General features: G+C 38.8%; 1 protein-coding gene across 2 annotated transcripts in view; it reads left to right on the forward strand.

Moving 5' to 3' along the window:
- NKD1 (NKD inhibitor of WNT signaling pathway 1) overlaps positions 1-17301 on the forward strand; it is a 108206-nt gene extending 90905 nt beyond the window's left edge. For both annotated transcript variants that reach the window (XM_038148065.1, XM_038148064.1), the window contains 4 exons: positions 6726-6873; positions 7900-7984; positions 11697-11827; positions 12562-17301. In XM_038148065.1, the coding sequence (XP_038003993.1) occupies positions 6726-6873; positions 7900-7984; positions 11697-11827; positions 12562-13136 (939 nt within the window). In that variant the 3' untranslated portion in view covers positions 13137-17301. The remainder of the gene's footprint in view (positions 1-6725; positions 6874-7899; positions 7985-11696; positions 11828-12561) is intronic.
- Positions 17302-17699: the final 398 nt, after the last annotated feature.

Consider the following 17699-nt stretch of genomic DNA (forward strand, 5'->3'; position numbering starts at 1 on the left):
CCAAATTGAATAATATTTCTTCTAGAAGAATGTCTTTTACTTGGGATTTATTCCGTGTGCTGTCATTGATTTTTGTGATGTGTGTTTACTGGCTCCCATGCCTTTAGATAATCAACTGAAAATCAAAGGCTTTTTTCTCTCTTAGATCTGATGCTGGTGCCTGTGACAATTACTAAAAGCTGTTTGAAAGCAATAGGGCAAATACTGAAAGTGTAGTGGCCTTAGACACCAAAAAGTCTGAAGCTAATTTCTTTTGACATTGCCAAAGGTGGTGGTTGTTCAGGGTTTTTAACATGAATTTGAACATCATTACAAGGCTACTTTTATTGTCTCTACTCTGATAGTGCTTTGAATAGTCAAGTGAAATATGTGCCCCTCGTGCACAAGAACAAGCAGATGAAAAGTTGCAGGCTAAGTCCAGAGTTTCAAATAGGAAGATGAGATAGAGATCAAGAAGGACAGGGGAGGTGAGGAAGTAGTGTTGTATTTGTTAATGTTTGTGGAACAGAGACTAGAAAAATGAAATAACTTGCTTGAAGTCTCACAAGAACATAGTGGCAGATTGAACCCAGGTCTTTCAAGACCCAAGGCTAAGTCTTCATTACAAGATTATTGTGACTCTCAAAAATAGGGGAAAAACACACAAAACCCAAACCCACACACATGGGTGTCTTTTACATTCAGGCATGGAATTCCCATTAATGTCAGTGGGGGTTCCATGTGCTGAACATAATGAGAATATGCTTTCAAGTATGTGTACAATAATTACTTGTGATTATGTGGTACACCAAAGGGCTTAATTTGACTGTACTTTGAGAATATGTTACCGCCAAATTCTACCTCTCCCTGCTACAAGAGCAGACTACAGTTTAACAGAAACCAAATCTGTGCAGGGATTGAATATTATACTTCTCTGAGGTCTGGAGGTTGCTACATTCAGGCTTGAACTTGTGCCAAAAAAAATTCTTTCAACCAAGGGACCAAATTAGGTTGATAATTTTCAGCTCTTTACATATAACCAAAGATAGAAACAAGTAGTATGCACCATTCCCAATCTTCCCCTTTATGTCACACACTTCTTTTGCAAACTGTTCCAGGGCCATTTGTATAAGCCATCTTCTTGGTTATCTTCTGTTGAATCCAGGTGCAATTTATGAGGGGATTTTTTGAGCAAGAATGACCAACAATAGCAGCTCGTAGATAATCCTGGCCACAAAAGAGGAATTTTAGTCTCTTAATATGACATAGAATTTCTTGTTCTCTTGGCCCCTGGGAGATGGGCAGACATAGTGTGCCTGATACTGTCCTTTGCTGAGCAGCTCTGCTCCTGTTCCAGCAAACGACTTAACGAGGGGGAACATTAAACATTTGAATAGTTTCAATTAAAATTAATAAGAGACATGTTTTCAGTTAAAAGTATGTGAAGTACATTGCTGGAGCAGGTACAAAATGGGCAGTCTGAGGAAGAGGCAGATCTGTACCAGTGCCCTTCAGTGAGCTGATGAAAATGCATTCAGAACCAGTCAGCTTTTCTTAACAAAGGTCCAGTGTTCTGGTGAGAAAAGCTTAATATGGACCTTTTCTCCTTCTTGGAAAATTTCCCTTTCATGTCTCCTGGATTTATATCTGGATTTAACAGAGATTTTTTTCAGTTAGTTTTTTACCTGTAGACCTGGATGTGCTTTGCAAAAAGAAGTCAGTAGCATTATTCTTGCTTTTCACCATGTTGTAAAAGTGAGACAGTGGAAAGGAAGTGGCTTGCCCACCCACATCCATTTCATTTGATTCCAAATCATTGTGTTTAAAACATTGTACCTCATGTCCAGAGAGTTTCCAAAGGAATCCAGTGATAAATTAAGTTTGTAAGACACACATAGGTGGGGAGCAATTTTACTGATGGATTGAATTGGCTTTTTCATTCAAATGTATAAAAATTGTAAATAAGGTGTGTATTTTGTTGATACAACTTCCCTTGGGTTCTGCAGAATGACAGATCACTGCTAGAGCATTCAAATTCCATTTTAGTGAAGTTTCTCCTGGATCTAACAATATTTTCAGAACTTAATGCTGCTTTGATTTCCTCCTAGAATCTGTATGGCTTATTCTATAGTCCTTATAATTAGAAATTCACATCTAGTCATGCTTCTTGAAGAGATAGACCCGTTATGAAAGCATAATTATTGGGATGGCAAATTGTAAATTAACATTGCTGTGTGTTATTAAACTTCTGCTTTTCTGTCGTAAAGATGACCAGTTCTCAGTCCTTCTTGGTTTAGTGAGAGAGAACTTTTCCTGCTGTAATATGTATATTACAAAACTTGGCTAGTAACACTTCCCTTCATTCCATAAGCCATAAGAGGACAATTCATTATGTACAGCAGGCCTTTTTAGAACTGACAGCTGTGCTGTAATTATCTTCACATGAATATTTGTAATCGGACTTAAAACTTGGATAATTGAACTAATGTGTTTTGATCCATGAGGTTTTATATTGAGCTCTCTGAATGTAATTATGCTTCATAAACACTGGCTTTTTTTTTTTTTTAACCAGTTCTTCCTTGTAAATTTGAGTTTCTTTGGTGAGCGACTGCACAGGAATAAGCACAAAAGAAAGTTGCTTGTCAGGACAAAAAAAAAAGAGAGAAATTTCTTCTAGAGCAGCTTCTGAGCAGATAGCAAGTGAAGCTCCTTTTGCGTTCCAAATAAGAACGATTCAAAAATGTATATGATCAAACAGAGCTGATGTTGCAATAAAAACATCCTGCTGTATGTAGAAATCAGACTACAAACAAAGTACAAATGAGACATTTGTATTTATGTTTTTCCAAGGGAAAAGTAATGAACTGATATTGATGTTTCTCTTCATGCATTTTTAATGCTAAAATTGTTCTTTGTATCTTACATTAAATACCCAATTTTTCCTCTTATGTTTCCTTTGTGGCTTGTTCTTTCCCTTTTTAGATTCTTTTACTGCTATACTCTGATGAATAAAAAGGTTTGAGGTTGTGTCTGCATTCAGAACTCAGCACCAAGTCATTGACTTGGGGAAGGATATTGGCTTTTTTGGGGCAACCATTTATCAGCCTGACCCTTATCTTGTAATGTGTTGGTTTTCACTGTGTTTGTACTAACTCAGGATATAGAAGGAACAATGAAACCAATGGATAGAGCAGCAGTGCCTGTTTGTATCTGTGGCCATCACTTCAGTCATTAGAAATGATGGCTTCATGACAGAAATATTAAGAAAAAATATAACTTTCTCTTTTGGTTTTAAGGGGAGTCAAAGAATTCTCTCTCAGGCAAGCTACAAAGACTCAAAGACTGAATCTTTCAGTTTTATTAAACTCTTTGGTTTTCGGGTGTTCTCTGGTTTGGTTTTTTGTTTGTCTGTTTGTTATTTGGGTTTTTTGGGTTTTTTTCTGAGGGGAGGCTGGTAGCTTAGGGTTTTTTGGGGGTTGTTTGTTGGTCGGGTTTTTTTTGGGTACAAATACCTCATTCTGTTAAATTAATTCTAATGGGAAAAAAATCTATTTGTCTTCTACAAAGATCTCTAATTTGCTAACTAGTTTTGTGATGACAGTCTATGTTAATATGGGAAAAATAAGGTCATCCCTGTACTACTAATATTCCTTGAAAACAGAAAATAATATGTGGAATAGAGGCTTTCTCAGTCTCACATACGCTCTGTAAGGAATGAGGAATACTTCCATGCTCTGGTTCTTTTTTCAGACCCATTTGTTTCTCTGAATGTTATTAATTACTGTTAATCTCCTACTGGAGTTCCATAAAGTATTTTGCAGATAGATGTGTGAGTGCAGCACACGTGTGTGGACTGAACAAATAGAAATATTTCAGACAATCTATTACATTTTCTCTTGTTAATATATTTTGTTGCACTGGCTACTTGATAAAAAAGGATGGGGTTTTCACTCTGGAAAAACCAACCATGGTGTTCAATAAGCAAAAGACAAATCTGGTTATGACATGTGCTGGCTGTTTGGATACTACTCACTGAGCATTTGTTTTCCTCTCTGTGGAAAAATATCATAGTTTCAGTTTTTGTACTTGATTAACCTAGAGATCCCAGCAGAAATTCTGCATACCAGAAGCCCCTCAGAGTCATGCAGAATACTTCCCCTCTAAATATAATCCATTTGCTATGAAGGAGAGAAATATTTTTGTTCATTCTAGTTTCTCCTTACCCTTTAATATAGGAGTCTAAAAATACACTTTTTGTGGGGGAAGGGCCAAGCAGTCTAAAGCAAAACAGTTGCAAAATACCATGATTTATAAAACCCATAGTTCATTGTGCATAAAAGTTTGATTTCTTTGTAGGTGGGCTCCGAGTCACACCAGTTTATATATCAGACAAGAGGAACATTTAACTAGGTTTTATTCTTGATCTTTGATGCTGAATTTCTTGAGGATGGTGAATTGCACAAGCTGGTGTGTAGAAGGTAAAGCTGTCTCAATGGATTTAGGCAGTTTTTAATGAATTTAAATACAGATAATGTTCAGTGGGACAGCTTTCAAGGGAAACAAGTCTGCTGGCAGGCTACTGGAAGATGAAAATACTTTTGGGGTAAATATATATGTAACTATAAAATACAGAGTGTGTAACATATATCTTAATGGTCTATTGCTACTAATTTGACAAGAAACCATTACCACATTAGCTGCCAAAACAGGGCTGTGAGAAAGGAATTTTAGTCACAGTTCAAATTTCAGTGACAAAGACCGTTCTCAGTAGATCAGTGCCTCAGAAATTCACGTGTTATAGTTGTGAAGCAGTAATTGTGAAGCAACAGGAGGCTCAAGCTGCCTTGTAGCTGGTACCTGCTCAGCCAGGACTGTGGTACATGAGACAGAATGACCCAAGCAGCCTTGTTGGACCAAATCAGAACTGTCAATTTGCTGAAATTCCTAACCCCAAATTAGGACCACAAGTAAAGGAATCCTGTAATCAAAACGTTGTTGTCAGTATTTAGAAGATCAGCATAAGCACTGAGTGGTTGCTCATGGCTGTCCCTAACCTCGATCTTGGGATGCATCCAGTGTGGCCACCACGTTCCTGCAGTGCCAGAATGCAGGAACTTCAGGGCTGCCTCTTAACCACATAACAAAACACAGAGGCAGCAGTGTGTAAGTCCACAAGGGTGCTGAGTTCTCTGTGCAGTCATTTCACAGCCTGGACATTAATTTGGGTTAATTTGGGCCTGTTTGGCTGAGATGTGCAACTTGTCCTGACGTGATATGCATGTGCACGTATTTTTGATTTGCCAAGTATGTGTGAACAAATGCCACATTCTGCCTTCCCTGACAGCCTTTGGGAATAGTTTTTAAACTGCTGAGTCAAGCAGCTTTTTGAGAAAGACCCTCACAGAACACAAGAGGCAGATTGTCAGCCAGTTAGCAAGTTAGACCTCAACCCTGAAAAAAATAATGTAAAAGGACAGTGGGGCATTTTTTTGGTTTTTTTTTTTGTTTTGGTTATTGAAGCTAAAATAGCCTAGACATACAAACATCTGGCTTTACAAATATCTGGCATAGCTGTAAAAAGGAAGAAGGGTGATTATTGTGAATGGAAGAGTTGATAATAATCTCTTGATAGCAGCCTTGTGTGGAAAGATGACATGTTGGCTAACCAACACTTGTCCAGGAATGTATGGGAAAAGCCCCACTCACCCACGTGCTGAGTGTATGGAGCCCAGTTGAGAGTAAATACTGTGCTTAAGTGTTTTGCTGAAGGAGAAGGTTTATCAAAGTGTGGGATTATAACACAATGCTCCTGGAACATGATTTATGGAGGATGTATAACAGATATGGCTTGTTGGCTGTTTATGTGCTTGCCTGGGTTTTCCTCTTAGATGAAATAAAATTTCAGCCCTTCAAGCTGGCTGTTGGATGTGCCTCTGTCTGGCCACATTTAGAGATCTGGCTAGATCAAATTGGGGTGGAAGTGCAAGAATGGAGATGTGTTACACAGCTGTGAGTTGTCCACCAGATTGACACAGAGCATTCTGTCCAACACTCAAGCTCTAGACAGTGATTGTCAAGAGCATGGAAAGCAGCTACTGACATGTAGTAACAGCCTATACAGACTCACAGCAATGAGACAAAAAATATTAGTGGAAGAATAAACGAGACACTGCAAATTCTGCTCTCTTTTTATGAATATTGTCTTGAACTTACAGGTCTGGAGAAATTCTCCTGAGTGCAGAAAAGTTAGAGAGGTTACATGTTAAGACAAAGTCTGGACCCTCTAGGATTTAGTTATTCATTCTTCCTATTGAGCTGGAAAATCATCTCCTGTAATATCATTGGTCCTGGCCATAAGGTCAGTATTTCCCTAAATTCTGTGTGAGTAGAAATTAGTATTTCTGTGTCATCTTTAAAGCTGGTTCCATAATGAGGACTGTGTGGTATACTGACTTCTAAAGTGGTGGGGGGCTCCATTAGAGCATACTAACTTTTGAGCTGCTGTTAAGGCGTGACTCCTGAGCAAAGGAAAAGTTGTAGAGCTTTTGAATTTTTATTTTAATTTTTATTTTATTTGATGAAGGTTGTAACACTCTGTGCAAGTTGAAGTCTTCTAAATTCAGTGATTTCTGAGGATACCTCAGGATTTAATAGTGCCAAATGCAAAACAGTTGTAAGCATTGGAGCTGTGGGTTTCATGCCATTTTCACAGTGCTGTGTTCCTCTGTGTTTCAATCCTACTCCAGGACATTACCAGCTTGCTTCATACCATCTATGAGGTAGTTGATGCATCAGTAAACCATTCTCCTAGTTCCAGCAAAACTCTGAGAGTGAAACTTACTGTGGCACCAGACAGCAGCCAGAAGAAAAAGAGTATCTTGTTAAATCATGCTGGTAAGGATGTGCAGTCAGCCATTGAAAAAATACAAGAACTTCCAGTCCCCCTTGAAAATCCATCTCTATATTTTGTTAATACAAATACATATATACTTAAAGGCAAATAATTATGTGGGTCTTTTAAACCCCATGAGCCTGCTTTATGATCTTTACTGTAAAATTACCTGCCCTCCTTTCAGAGTCTCATTAGCAAATGAGGGTTCCCCCTTCTGATGGATTGCTTCTTTTGGAAGCTGCAGTAACCCATATGTAGTGTAATTGTCTTTGTGCTCTGCAAGGCAGATCTAAGGCCTTCTTGACTTGCACCACTTTATCTCTTTATCTCTGCTGATATGGCAGCACTTGGTTTGTGTGGGAGGAGGTGTAGGGGTATAAAATGTTTCTTGCCAGTGCATAGCTACCAGTGCTGCTTGGTAAAAATAAACAATAAGCATAAGTAAATTTAAGTAATCTGTGCATAAAAATTGTACATTTTCTGTGCTGGTAGAGTCTGCCATTATAAAAATGTTTGTACCATGATGGCTCATCTAACTTATCTTCGCTGTAATAATAATTGTATCAGCATAATTACTTCAGTAGGTGGAGTGGTGCTAAATTGAAATACTTAAAAGTATTTAAAATAATACTTCTATAGAAAATGTAGTCATCAGATCTAAAGGCTAAAGATCTCTAAAGAGCCTGGTCACCTCAATTTTAATAAAACAGTCACTCCCTCCAGAGCAGACACAGGCGAATTCTCCCTGCTGGGGAGCTGTGTGACAGCACTGAGCCATCAGTGTGAGTGTGGCTCCACCTGGGCTGCCCCATGGAGGGCAGGGTAAACCTAGCCCTGACTGAGATCCTGCAGTCCAGGTTACCTCTGAATAAAATCTGTCCCTTGGGCAAAAGCAGGGCTGAGCATTACATGAAATGATGCATCACATCTGATCTACTGGCACAAACAGAGGTGTTTGCAATGTAGAATGTTGGTTGTGCTGATCAGCAAAGACAGCAATGTGACAATAATGTACTTTCTGCTGGCAGATTTGCAGAGTGCCAGGCACAGAGCTGAAAACAAAGCTAATGAAGAAGCAAGAAGCTCTGAGAAGAAGCAGAGGGCTTCCCTCAGGTAAGGGGAATGAACCCTGGCTCCTGACAGGTGCTCTGGGGAAACCTCAACCATTGATTCCTTGCTTGCTTGTTTTATTTTTAAAAATTATTTTAAAATAGAGGAAATACAGGTGTTTTCGTTGTGGACTTAAGAGCAGATTCCATAGCTGGATACATACATTAAAACAAACAATTAAGAAAAAAAAATCCTGGAATTTTATTTTTCTATGAGCTCTTTGGAGGATCTAAATTGTCTTTTTTTAGATGCCATCTGCAAATCAGTGAGGTTAATAGCAGAGCTTTAAAACCTTAGCAGCCATCTCCTGCCTTTCTCTGTCCTCCTTCCAGCCCATCTTTTTCACTCATCAACTCAAATAGTGCCAAGCTTTGCATGGGCTAACTTGGTTACCAGCTCTTAACCCAAGCAGAATGCTAACAGGTCATCTTAGTGTATATTTGATATATTTTAGGATTTTATGCCTCATAACAGAAACTGCTCATAAGGCAGAGAGAAGTGTGTGCTGAAATGTTACAGTAATGACATTGACTCATTAGTTATGTTTGTTTCTTCAGCTGCAAATTTAAAAAAATTTAAAAAAACCCCAAACTTTTGGCTTTCCTTAGATTTAGGGATATTTGTCTGGATACACAGCAAGTTTATCAGGAGAAGGAGCATTCAGTCTTATTGAAACTGACAAGAGAACAGTACCTCCCTTTTTTGGATGGAGAAAAAATGCTAGTGAGTTATCCCAGTCAGCAAATCCCCGTACAATCAAATTTCAGATTAAAAGAAGAATAAAATTACTATTAATCTTGTGTCAGCAACTCTGCACAGAATCTTCTATGAACTGAAGAATACTCTGTGGTTTTACTTGCTGGCCTAGATGTGCTGTGCAGATTCCCTCTGCCCATTAGCAAAGTTTTGCCCTGTGTGAATTCGATAGATGGTTTTGTTTGATAATCTAGTGCAAAAATCCCCTTTCAGTTTGAAGTCCCCTTCTTATCCACCTTGAAGTCCTGGCTCTGCAAATTTAGGGTTTTTATGAACAGCAGGCATTTCCAATTAAATCCACAGTCATGGAAGCATCAAATGTTGGGACAAAATGTTTGTCCTCATTCCTTTGGTGAGAGGCTTCGTCACAGAACAAATCTGTGTCTTGAGCTGAGTAGATCTGCATCAGACAATGGTCAGCAGCTGCCAGTTTTTGTTGCATCCCACTTGATGCAGACAGGATGAAGAGTGTGCTGTTCACACCGTGTGTGTTTCAGGGATGTTTGTGCAATCTGGCCAAGCTGACAACCCTCAAGAAAGCTGCTGAGGCTCAGATCAGAATCTCACAATATTAATGCAGTTGCTTCCCCTTTGAAAGCAGCAATGAGAACTTGTGAGAAATGCACACATTTCACATGTTCAGTCACTTAGGAATTCCAGGCAAGATGTGATTAATATTCAAGATAAAATGGATATAAATATTTTTATCCTGAAGGTTGGGAGATAGACGGGTTGGATTTTTCATTTGCTGAAAGCTCCAGGCAGGAGTTTACACCTGTAGGGCTAATATGAGTATCAAGATAAGTAGCTAGATTCATGGCTAGATAGCCTGGTTCTCCTTGCCTGACTTAAACTCTGTGTTCTCAGTGAGTGAGGCTCTCAGGGGATGTCCCTGCATTTTCTGCCCTGTGCTCTATTCCCCTTTCCTATGTTGTTGTGTGCTTCGTGCCATCAGGATGACACATCAGTGTGGGAATTCTAGAAAGGACTTCCATACACTCCACAAACACTCCAGCAGATGCCATTTTTTATTAAAACCAGAACCATACCAGGCCCAAGCCCAGTAACAACGCTGTGTTTTTGCACAGTCCTCGATGCATGGTTGGTGTCTGCCCAAGTCCTCCCATGTGTTTGCAGGACAGCATTGAGGGCCTGGATGCCAGACACTTCAGTTCTCAGAAGTACTTGGAGTTCCCTTTGCCAGTGGGGCACATCCCTCATCAGTGTATAATTGCTTTGCTGTGTATATTTGCATGAATATGGTTGAACATCATCTTGCACGCAAGAAAGTTATTAGCATGTAGGGCTGTGGCAGTACTGACATAATTTTTTTTCTCTGTCTTGATGAGAGATTTAATTTATTACAGTAACAAAATAACAGGTTCCCTGTTAGCTTCATTTCCAAGAGCAGTGCTGTATGCAATGTTGCTTAATTGTGTTGGATCAAACTCAATGATGTTTTTTTCTGGGTTAACTGTGAATTGTCTTCAGCACATGTGTTCAAGTCTCAGTAGTTTCTGTAGGTGATTCATGCCTGGCAACTGCAGTTAGGCAAGTTCTAGCCCCAGAGATCTTCTATGTTGACTTGCTGAAGTGTAACAACCTGTAAAGTTGTGTCTGATACAGGAAAGGAATTGAGTTGGTTAGGGGTCCAAAATGTAGAGAATATCTGGACATTCCTTTTTTTATTATTTTTTGAGAGTAGCCCATGTCACTTTTCAAAGCTGACTAGAATCTTTAAACCTTACCTGCTTTCCAGGCAGACTCTCCTCCATTCAGGAGACTCTACCTCTATCAAAGTAGAGCAAAAATGATCTTCCAGTTAGGTCAAGTCTTGTGACTTTGATAAAAGCCACTGCAGACCTGTGTCTGACAGAGACACGAGGGGCCTCAGTTCTGTAATGTCCCTGAACAGTACGAGCTAGCCCAGGAAAGCCATTTGTGCCAAAGCTCAGGGGGATCAGCAGCCTCTGGAAACTTAGAAATGTGCTAATAGACTAAAAGCAGAGTACTGGGCACCATACAGTACAGAGCCCATATTTAGCAGCTGGTGTAGGGTACAAGGCCAAATTCTGGTGTTAGGCTGACATCAGTGCACTTGCACAGAGAAATAGCAAAGCCAATCTCCCGGTCTTGGAGACTGAATTGTCTGAATGACAAGCAGCAACTTAATCAAGAGTTTTCTGCTTATACTGTTTGTTATATTGAAAATATTGTTCATATTTGCAGATTTCCCATTTAAATTGCTGAATAAAATTGTTTGGCATTATCGGCTACAATACTGTAAACTTCTGCCTGATTTTTTTCTGCCTCATAAATGAATGGTATTTCAGATATTCATTCTCAGGAAATAGTTCTGCTATAAATAAAATTGCAAAGCTGAGCAGGAAAAGGAGTTGAGGTTCTAAAGCCAGTGTCTGATCTGACCTTATTAATTATATTTTGGAAAGCAGCAGTTACCTCTGAGAGTCCCACCAACACCTTCTCTTCCCAGGCTCTCTCTAGTTACTACACCTGTGCTGTTGCCTGTCTTTCTGAAGCAGGAGCACATGGATGCTGATCTGAATTACCCCAGCACTTCCTCACAGCAGTGGGAATGGTCATGAATCAAACAGCAGATTTTCTTTGGCGTGTCCTAATTAGAGAATCGTTTGAAAGATTTGGCCCTAAGACCGAAAGTAATAAATGCTAGGAGTGGTTTTATTTGCTTTTGCACATGTGATGCAATTGGAAAGCCTCCTTTGCTTTGCAACACCAGGGTTGATTTATATGAGGGAAAGGAACAGTCAGTTTAGGCCTATCATCATAGCAAGTCTGGTCATCCACAATTTCAAGCGTTTGTTGTTTCTTTGTGAGCAGCTCCTGTCACTTCAAAGGGTCCATTAGTTGTTGGTTTGCAGATGGTGATAAGAACTTTAAAGAGGTTCTGCTGAACTGTAGTTTTGCTTCCTGCTGACAGATACCACCAGAGTGAGAACAATCCAGAGCAAAGTGGGTGCTATCGCCATTGTGTTGATGAGAACATTGAAAGGAGAAACCACTATTTGGATCTTGCAGGAATAGAAAACTACACATCAAAGTTTGGGCCAGGTAATTTATGTTGTAACTCCATAATCTTTTGTTTCTTCAGTTGCATGTTCCGTGTCAGGGACAGTGAATTGTGAAGCTGTGTGATTTGTCTGTAGTGACTCAGGAATAGGACTGTGAATACTGCAGGATAATTACTGGTGCAGGTGGTATCACAACAGAGTGGCTAATGTGCTGCAAGGCTGCTTTGATGTACTTGTTTGTGTAGCTAAACTTGGAGCTGAGCCTAGGAGAACAATCTTTACATCTAAATTATTAAGTTTAGTCTACGGGTGAGGTAAGGATTGACTTTTGGATGTTGGAGCTTGTTCCCAAGATGAGACCAGCACATATTTTATACTCACTACTGACCCAAAAATAGGAGAATGTGTGTTTGTACCTGGAATTTTGGCTCTAGTCCCCACATCAAAGATTTGGATTTCCTTCATTTCCCTGCCCTCTGCCAGGATTTTACTATTCCCCTCACAGTTAATTTGATGACCAAGAGTTGGTAACATAAAGAGTTTTATACACACACACACAAACACAGTGTGTGTTCAGTCGTCTCTAGATAGGTATTCATATTTGTGTATTATTTACTGGCCTGAATTATTAAATGTAATTAAACTAGACAGCTATAATTGCATTCACTTCCTTAGGAAAAATTTGTTCTGCCGATAATGCTATCCCTGCCAACTGCATGCTACTAATTAGAACTTTGAAATACTAGATGACTAACTCAGCTTGTTATTTCCTAGGATCTCCTCCAGCAGCTCAAAAACATGACCCACCAGGCAGAATTGTGAATCAAACTAGATCTCGTTCTCATGAGCCTGAGACCTTCCATGCTCACCATAGGAAATCTCAAGTGGTGGATCCAAACCACATCAATCTGGCTGAAAGCTCATATGCCAAGATTGCAGAAATCCAGCAGAGGCTCCGGAATCAGGACTCCAACAAGCACTTTGTGAGGTCTCCCAAAGCCCAGGGCAAAAATGTTGCCCCCGTGCATCCTGGAAGAGCAGTTAGAAATAAACCTTTTCAAGGGGTGCCCTTGCCCATGGCTTCCCCAAGTGCACGGGTGGGCCAGAACCTCCCGTACCTTCCCTTGCAATCCCAACAGATCCACAAGAAACATAAGCAGAGGGCAAAGGAGAATCACCAAATGTGCAAAACCTTCCAGTCTCCAGGGACAGTTGTGGAAAAGGAACACGTGAGAGACCTGCCCACAGTCATTTTATATGAAGGCCAAGTGGGACAGATGATACAAAGACATGAGCACCACCACCACCACGAGCACCACCACCACTACCACCACTTCTACCAGACATAGAAGAGATCCCACCAACATCCTCCAAGAATCATCCCAAATGAAGGAAATGCGTTCTTGTGATACCAGAACTAAGGCATTACTATGATTAATATTATCATTACTCCATTAATATTCAGCTAGCATATATTTTAGAGGTTATATGGAACTCTTGAAACTCACCCTATTTATATGTTGTGGAACCGCATAGCTTACTCAAACACCTTGTGGATTTTTTTTTTTTTTTAAAGTGGCTTGTAAAACAGCAAACAGCCATTGCTTTTTGAGCTGTGATTTAATACAGGTCGTCAACGCACTTCTGTACAAGTACTACTTCCACTGTACTGGGAAAGATACTTCAAACACTCTTGCAGACATCTAGCTTTCCACTCTGCTGTACGTCGGCTGATCGCACACAAGCCTTTCATCAGGGGAGCAATGTTCGAAGGGTTGGACTCCAGAGATACTCAGATAATGGAAAATACAAACAGCTGCTACCTCTAGTATTATTCAGATTTTATTTTCTTTTTATTGATTGTAATGTGCTACAGGGGGGAATTTTAATATACTGTGTTCGTGTAGCCTGTTTGTGTTCACATCCTTTCAAATCATCTTAATTACGAGGAAATATTAGCTAAACTTGTCAAGAGGGCTACATTTGTATGACTTACACTTTATTTTCTTGGAGATTCTTCATTGACACAAGTACAGTCTGTTGTATACTGGGTAATATTTAAATATACTTCTTTTATTTTTGGTTTTTCTCTTGCTTATTCTCCACTCTGTTTGGGGTACTATTTGAAAAGAGAAGGATGTGAAATGGGGTTTTCCAAAGCAGCACTAGACTTTAGTGCTTGGGCCATAAGTATCATTCATGGGGCTTTGAGAAGGAGAGGGGTGGATTGGGGGGGTTTGTTTTGTTTAAATCCACAGTTCTTTGTTTTGAGAAAGAATTGAGGAAAATATACTTTCTCACTTTAAATGTTGGCAAATATATATAAAATATAAATATAAATATATATATATAAATATGCACACTCTCAGGTACATTTTGTTGTGTTTTAGAAATCTGTGGTTTGAATATTAACATTATATTTGTTTTTTCCACAACAGTGACTTTTTAGAAACATATGCCATGGCATTTTCTTGGTGCCTCCAGTTTGAATTTCTCAAGCACCTATCAATTTGTGCTTCTCCCATTTTAGAGACGTGTATAAAAGTATCATTCACAATCTTCCTGGGTTCTTCTACTTTTTCCATATCAAAGGGCTTCCATTCCATGAAGGAGAATCAGACCACACTTACAAGACCTTAATGGTTGCTGAGAAATTTGAAGGTCAAAAGAAAATTGGAAAAGTGGAAAAAAATTTTAAAAAAAGGGTCAGCGCATTGACGTTTTGCTTTCTGTGGAGCCCAAATTTAAAATAGATTCAGTTGGGTTTTGTACAGATCACCATTTTGCAGGTAGAAAGTGACTGGAAAACACCTACATTTCTTTTGGAACATTAAAATAGAGAACTCCTACATAAAGACATAATTGTTCTATAAATGTATTTGCTTTTGGTTTTAATTATTTTTAATGTTGTGGTATTTTGTCAATAGTATATATTGTGAAATGTAACTATCCGACATTGTTATAAGCCCTTTATGATTGGAGTATTTTTTGTTTTCTGACTAGAGTTTTGATCAGTCCAAAATGGGGTCTTACCTTACTGCTGACCAGGTTTAGGGGGTTGTTGTCCTTTCTAAGAACACAGAGGCATCACCTTGTAAAGAACAGTGGGAAGCCTTGCCTTCTCATGGAATTGGAATAGAATCACTGCTTCATGGTAATTAGGTCCGTCTCTTGTCTCCCTGGATCAGCAGATGTTTAGACTTATTGTCCCCTTGAAAAAAATCTGGTTTATTTTATTTTACTTTTTTTAGCTGTCAACAGCGTGTTCTGTAAAATCTAACAAAATGTTTTAAAAATGTGTTTGATCTGTGTGACAACTATACTGTTCTGTTTATTTTAAAATTCCTAAAGTCCAAAAATATTTATATGCAGAATTTTCTGTGTTGAGAATATGAAAAGGCCACGAATTTGGTTAGTTACCACTGAGTTGTTCTAGTCTAAGCCTTTTTTGCTGCTTGTGTATCATTCTTTTTCAATGTATATATAAGTATGGACTGCAAAAAGAAAAAAAAAAAGGCATTTATATGTCTAGTAGAAGGAATAAGCTTATTTATATTATAGTGTTTAAAAAGTCTGATGTATTCAAGTGACTTACATTATACCGCATGCAAACACACACAGTGTACATTCCATCTAAGAAGGGATGCCATGCTATTTGTTGTGAAGAAGTAATTAAAGCTGTTCTCTTTTCAGTAGAGCATATGCCACAAAGACTGAGAGGTGGAAATTGTTCTTAGTCAACTTTTTAAAATGCAGATTATTACTGAAAACCAGAAAACATTCTGGAAAACTCGAGTGCTTTCAGAATTGTGGGGTTTTCTACAAAAGGGCAGCAAAGGGGTAAAAAACTGCTCCTTCACCTAAAGATACTTTGCTGGAAAAGAAAACAGCACCACTCCCAAAATCCCATCTGACTGAGAGATGTGCAGTGCTGGCTGTGCCAGGTGGACTCTGACGTGGAACACGACTGACCATTTGTTACTGCCTGGCATTGGTTTGGTTTGGTTTATTATATTTGGACATTCAAAAGACAAATTCTGCCTTGCTCAGAGTCTGTGAAACACAAATGCATTTTAATAACATGGCATCCCCTTATGAAAACCTTACACCAGCCATGTATGAATATACAGTATCTAAATACTGTGTTGCAATTGTGTTATGTGCATTATAAGTGTGAATAACATGTAGCACAGTTTCTTTTCACAAAACCTTAAATTTCTGTACCTTTTAAATATGTTTGCTTTTCAGTATTTTGTATAGTAAATATAGATGGTTTTGACTAAATGCTTTATTTATTTAACAGCAAAAACTGTGCCAAGAGAACCCCCTGTTAATTAAAGTTTTACTAGTTCAGAAAGTATATTTCTTTCTTCTTGTTGTGGATTTCAGGGGCCTGTTGCAATTGCTGTCAGTGCTTGCAGATCCCACTGATGAAAGAGCTTGCATTAACATTTTTGGGAACAGGATCAGGAAATTATGTATGGGCTGGGTATGCTTTGGTCTAACATTTAAAATATCAAGTTTCAAAGTTAAATTTCTTGTCCCCTGCTGTTGGACCTGTGTTGAGTAACTGATATTTCATCTCGCTATTAATTCTGAAAACTTTTCCTTAAAAAAAAATAAAAATATTGGTTTAGGTTGTTCAAAACCATAGTTGAATCAAAATTTGAAAGAGTTTAGTTTCTGATTGATCAAAACATTTACTTCCAAAGAAAAACATACCAGAGTTGAGTATATTGTTAATATTGAAAAGCAAAATGGAGTGGCATTAAGTAATTTCAGATGAAAACTCCAGACTTTTCACTTCCTTCTTCTGTTTTTACATAAGGCAGTTCAGCAAAATGAAGTCAATCCTGAAGTTTGCACTATTTGCTGAAAAAATTAAATTGAAAAATTTTGCTCCTCTCTACCAGCTGCAGTTTTGGGGAGGGCAGTGTTTGGAAAAGAAGGGTTGCCAAGATCTTCTCACAACTTCATGACCACAATACAAATTCACCTAAGCTAAAGCTGTGAACTAAAATCTCTGTCCCAGTGAAATCTCTGGCAAGGCTGCCAGGTTCCCACTGGCTGCAGGGTGCCTATAATTTCATTCCAGGAAGGTGGGTTTGAAATCTACATAATGTGCAGCCAGTAACTCCAGTATTTATTTGTTCTGCATCTTACTGCTGGTGGGTTTGCTAATCGTAAATGAAGTTTTGCTGTAAGAGATCAAGCTGGTAAATTAATTAAGATTAGCAGCAAATACTCTTTACGCTGGTGTCATTGGAGGCCCTCAAGGCACTTCCAAAAGTCTTTGAAACAGCCACATATCATTTATAGTCATTGGTAGAAATGGGGACCCAGTTCTGCCCTTGGATGATGAGGTACAGATTCTCCTGGCATATTGGCAGACCAGCCCCAAATATATCACCAAATACATGACCTCTCTTAATGGTCTTTCTACTCTGGTTATCGTGAGCATAGAACAGCAGTGTTTAGCTGGAGAAGTGCTTTAAAGGTAGGTGTGTGTGTGTGTGTATATATATATATATATATAAATATATATATATATATTTAAAAAATGTTTGTGTGTGTGTGAGTGTGTCCTCTGGCCTCTGGCAGGAGTTAGTGAGTGGAACAAGATGGATTCTGACAGAGGTGATTTTTTTCTAGAGGGAAGAGCACTGTGTGTGCTCAGCAGTCCACAAGTTGCCACATAAACACAGAGCTCTGATGAATGCATACTGTTCTCCATATGTCATCGTGTACCTCAATTACTGAATGACAGATTTCATTTGTATTTCAATTAACAGGAAAGTTGGGCCCCTTTGGGCCTAGATTATACTTGAGAAAAATTCATCATGCTAGAAAATTTGCAAAAACATTCACCATAATTTTGCCTGGAGTACAGGCAAGAATGTTCATGTTTGGAA

Source organism: Motacilla alba, chromosome 11, assembly GCF_015832195.1.
Source record: "Motacilla alba alba isolate MOTALB_02 chromosome 11, Motacilla_alba_V1.0_pri, whole genome shotgun sequence".
Taxonomy (NCBI): Eukaryota; Metazoa; Chordata; class Aves; order Passeriformes; family Motacillidae; genus Motacilla; species Motacilla alba.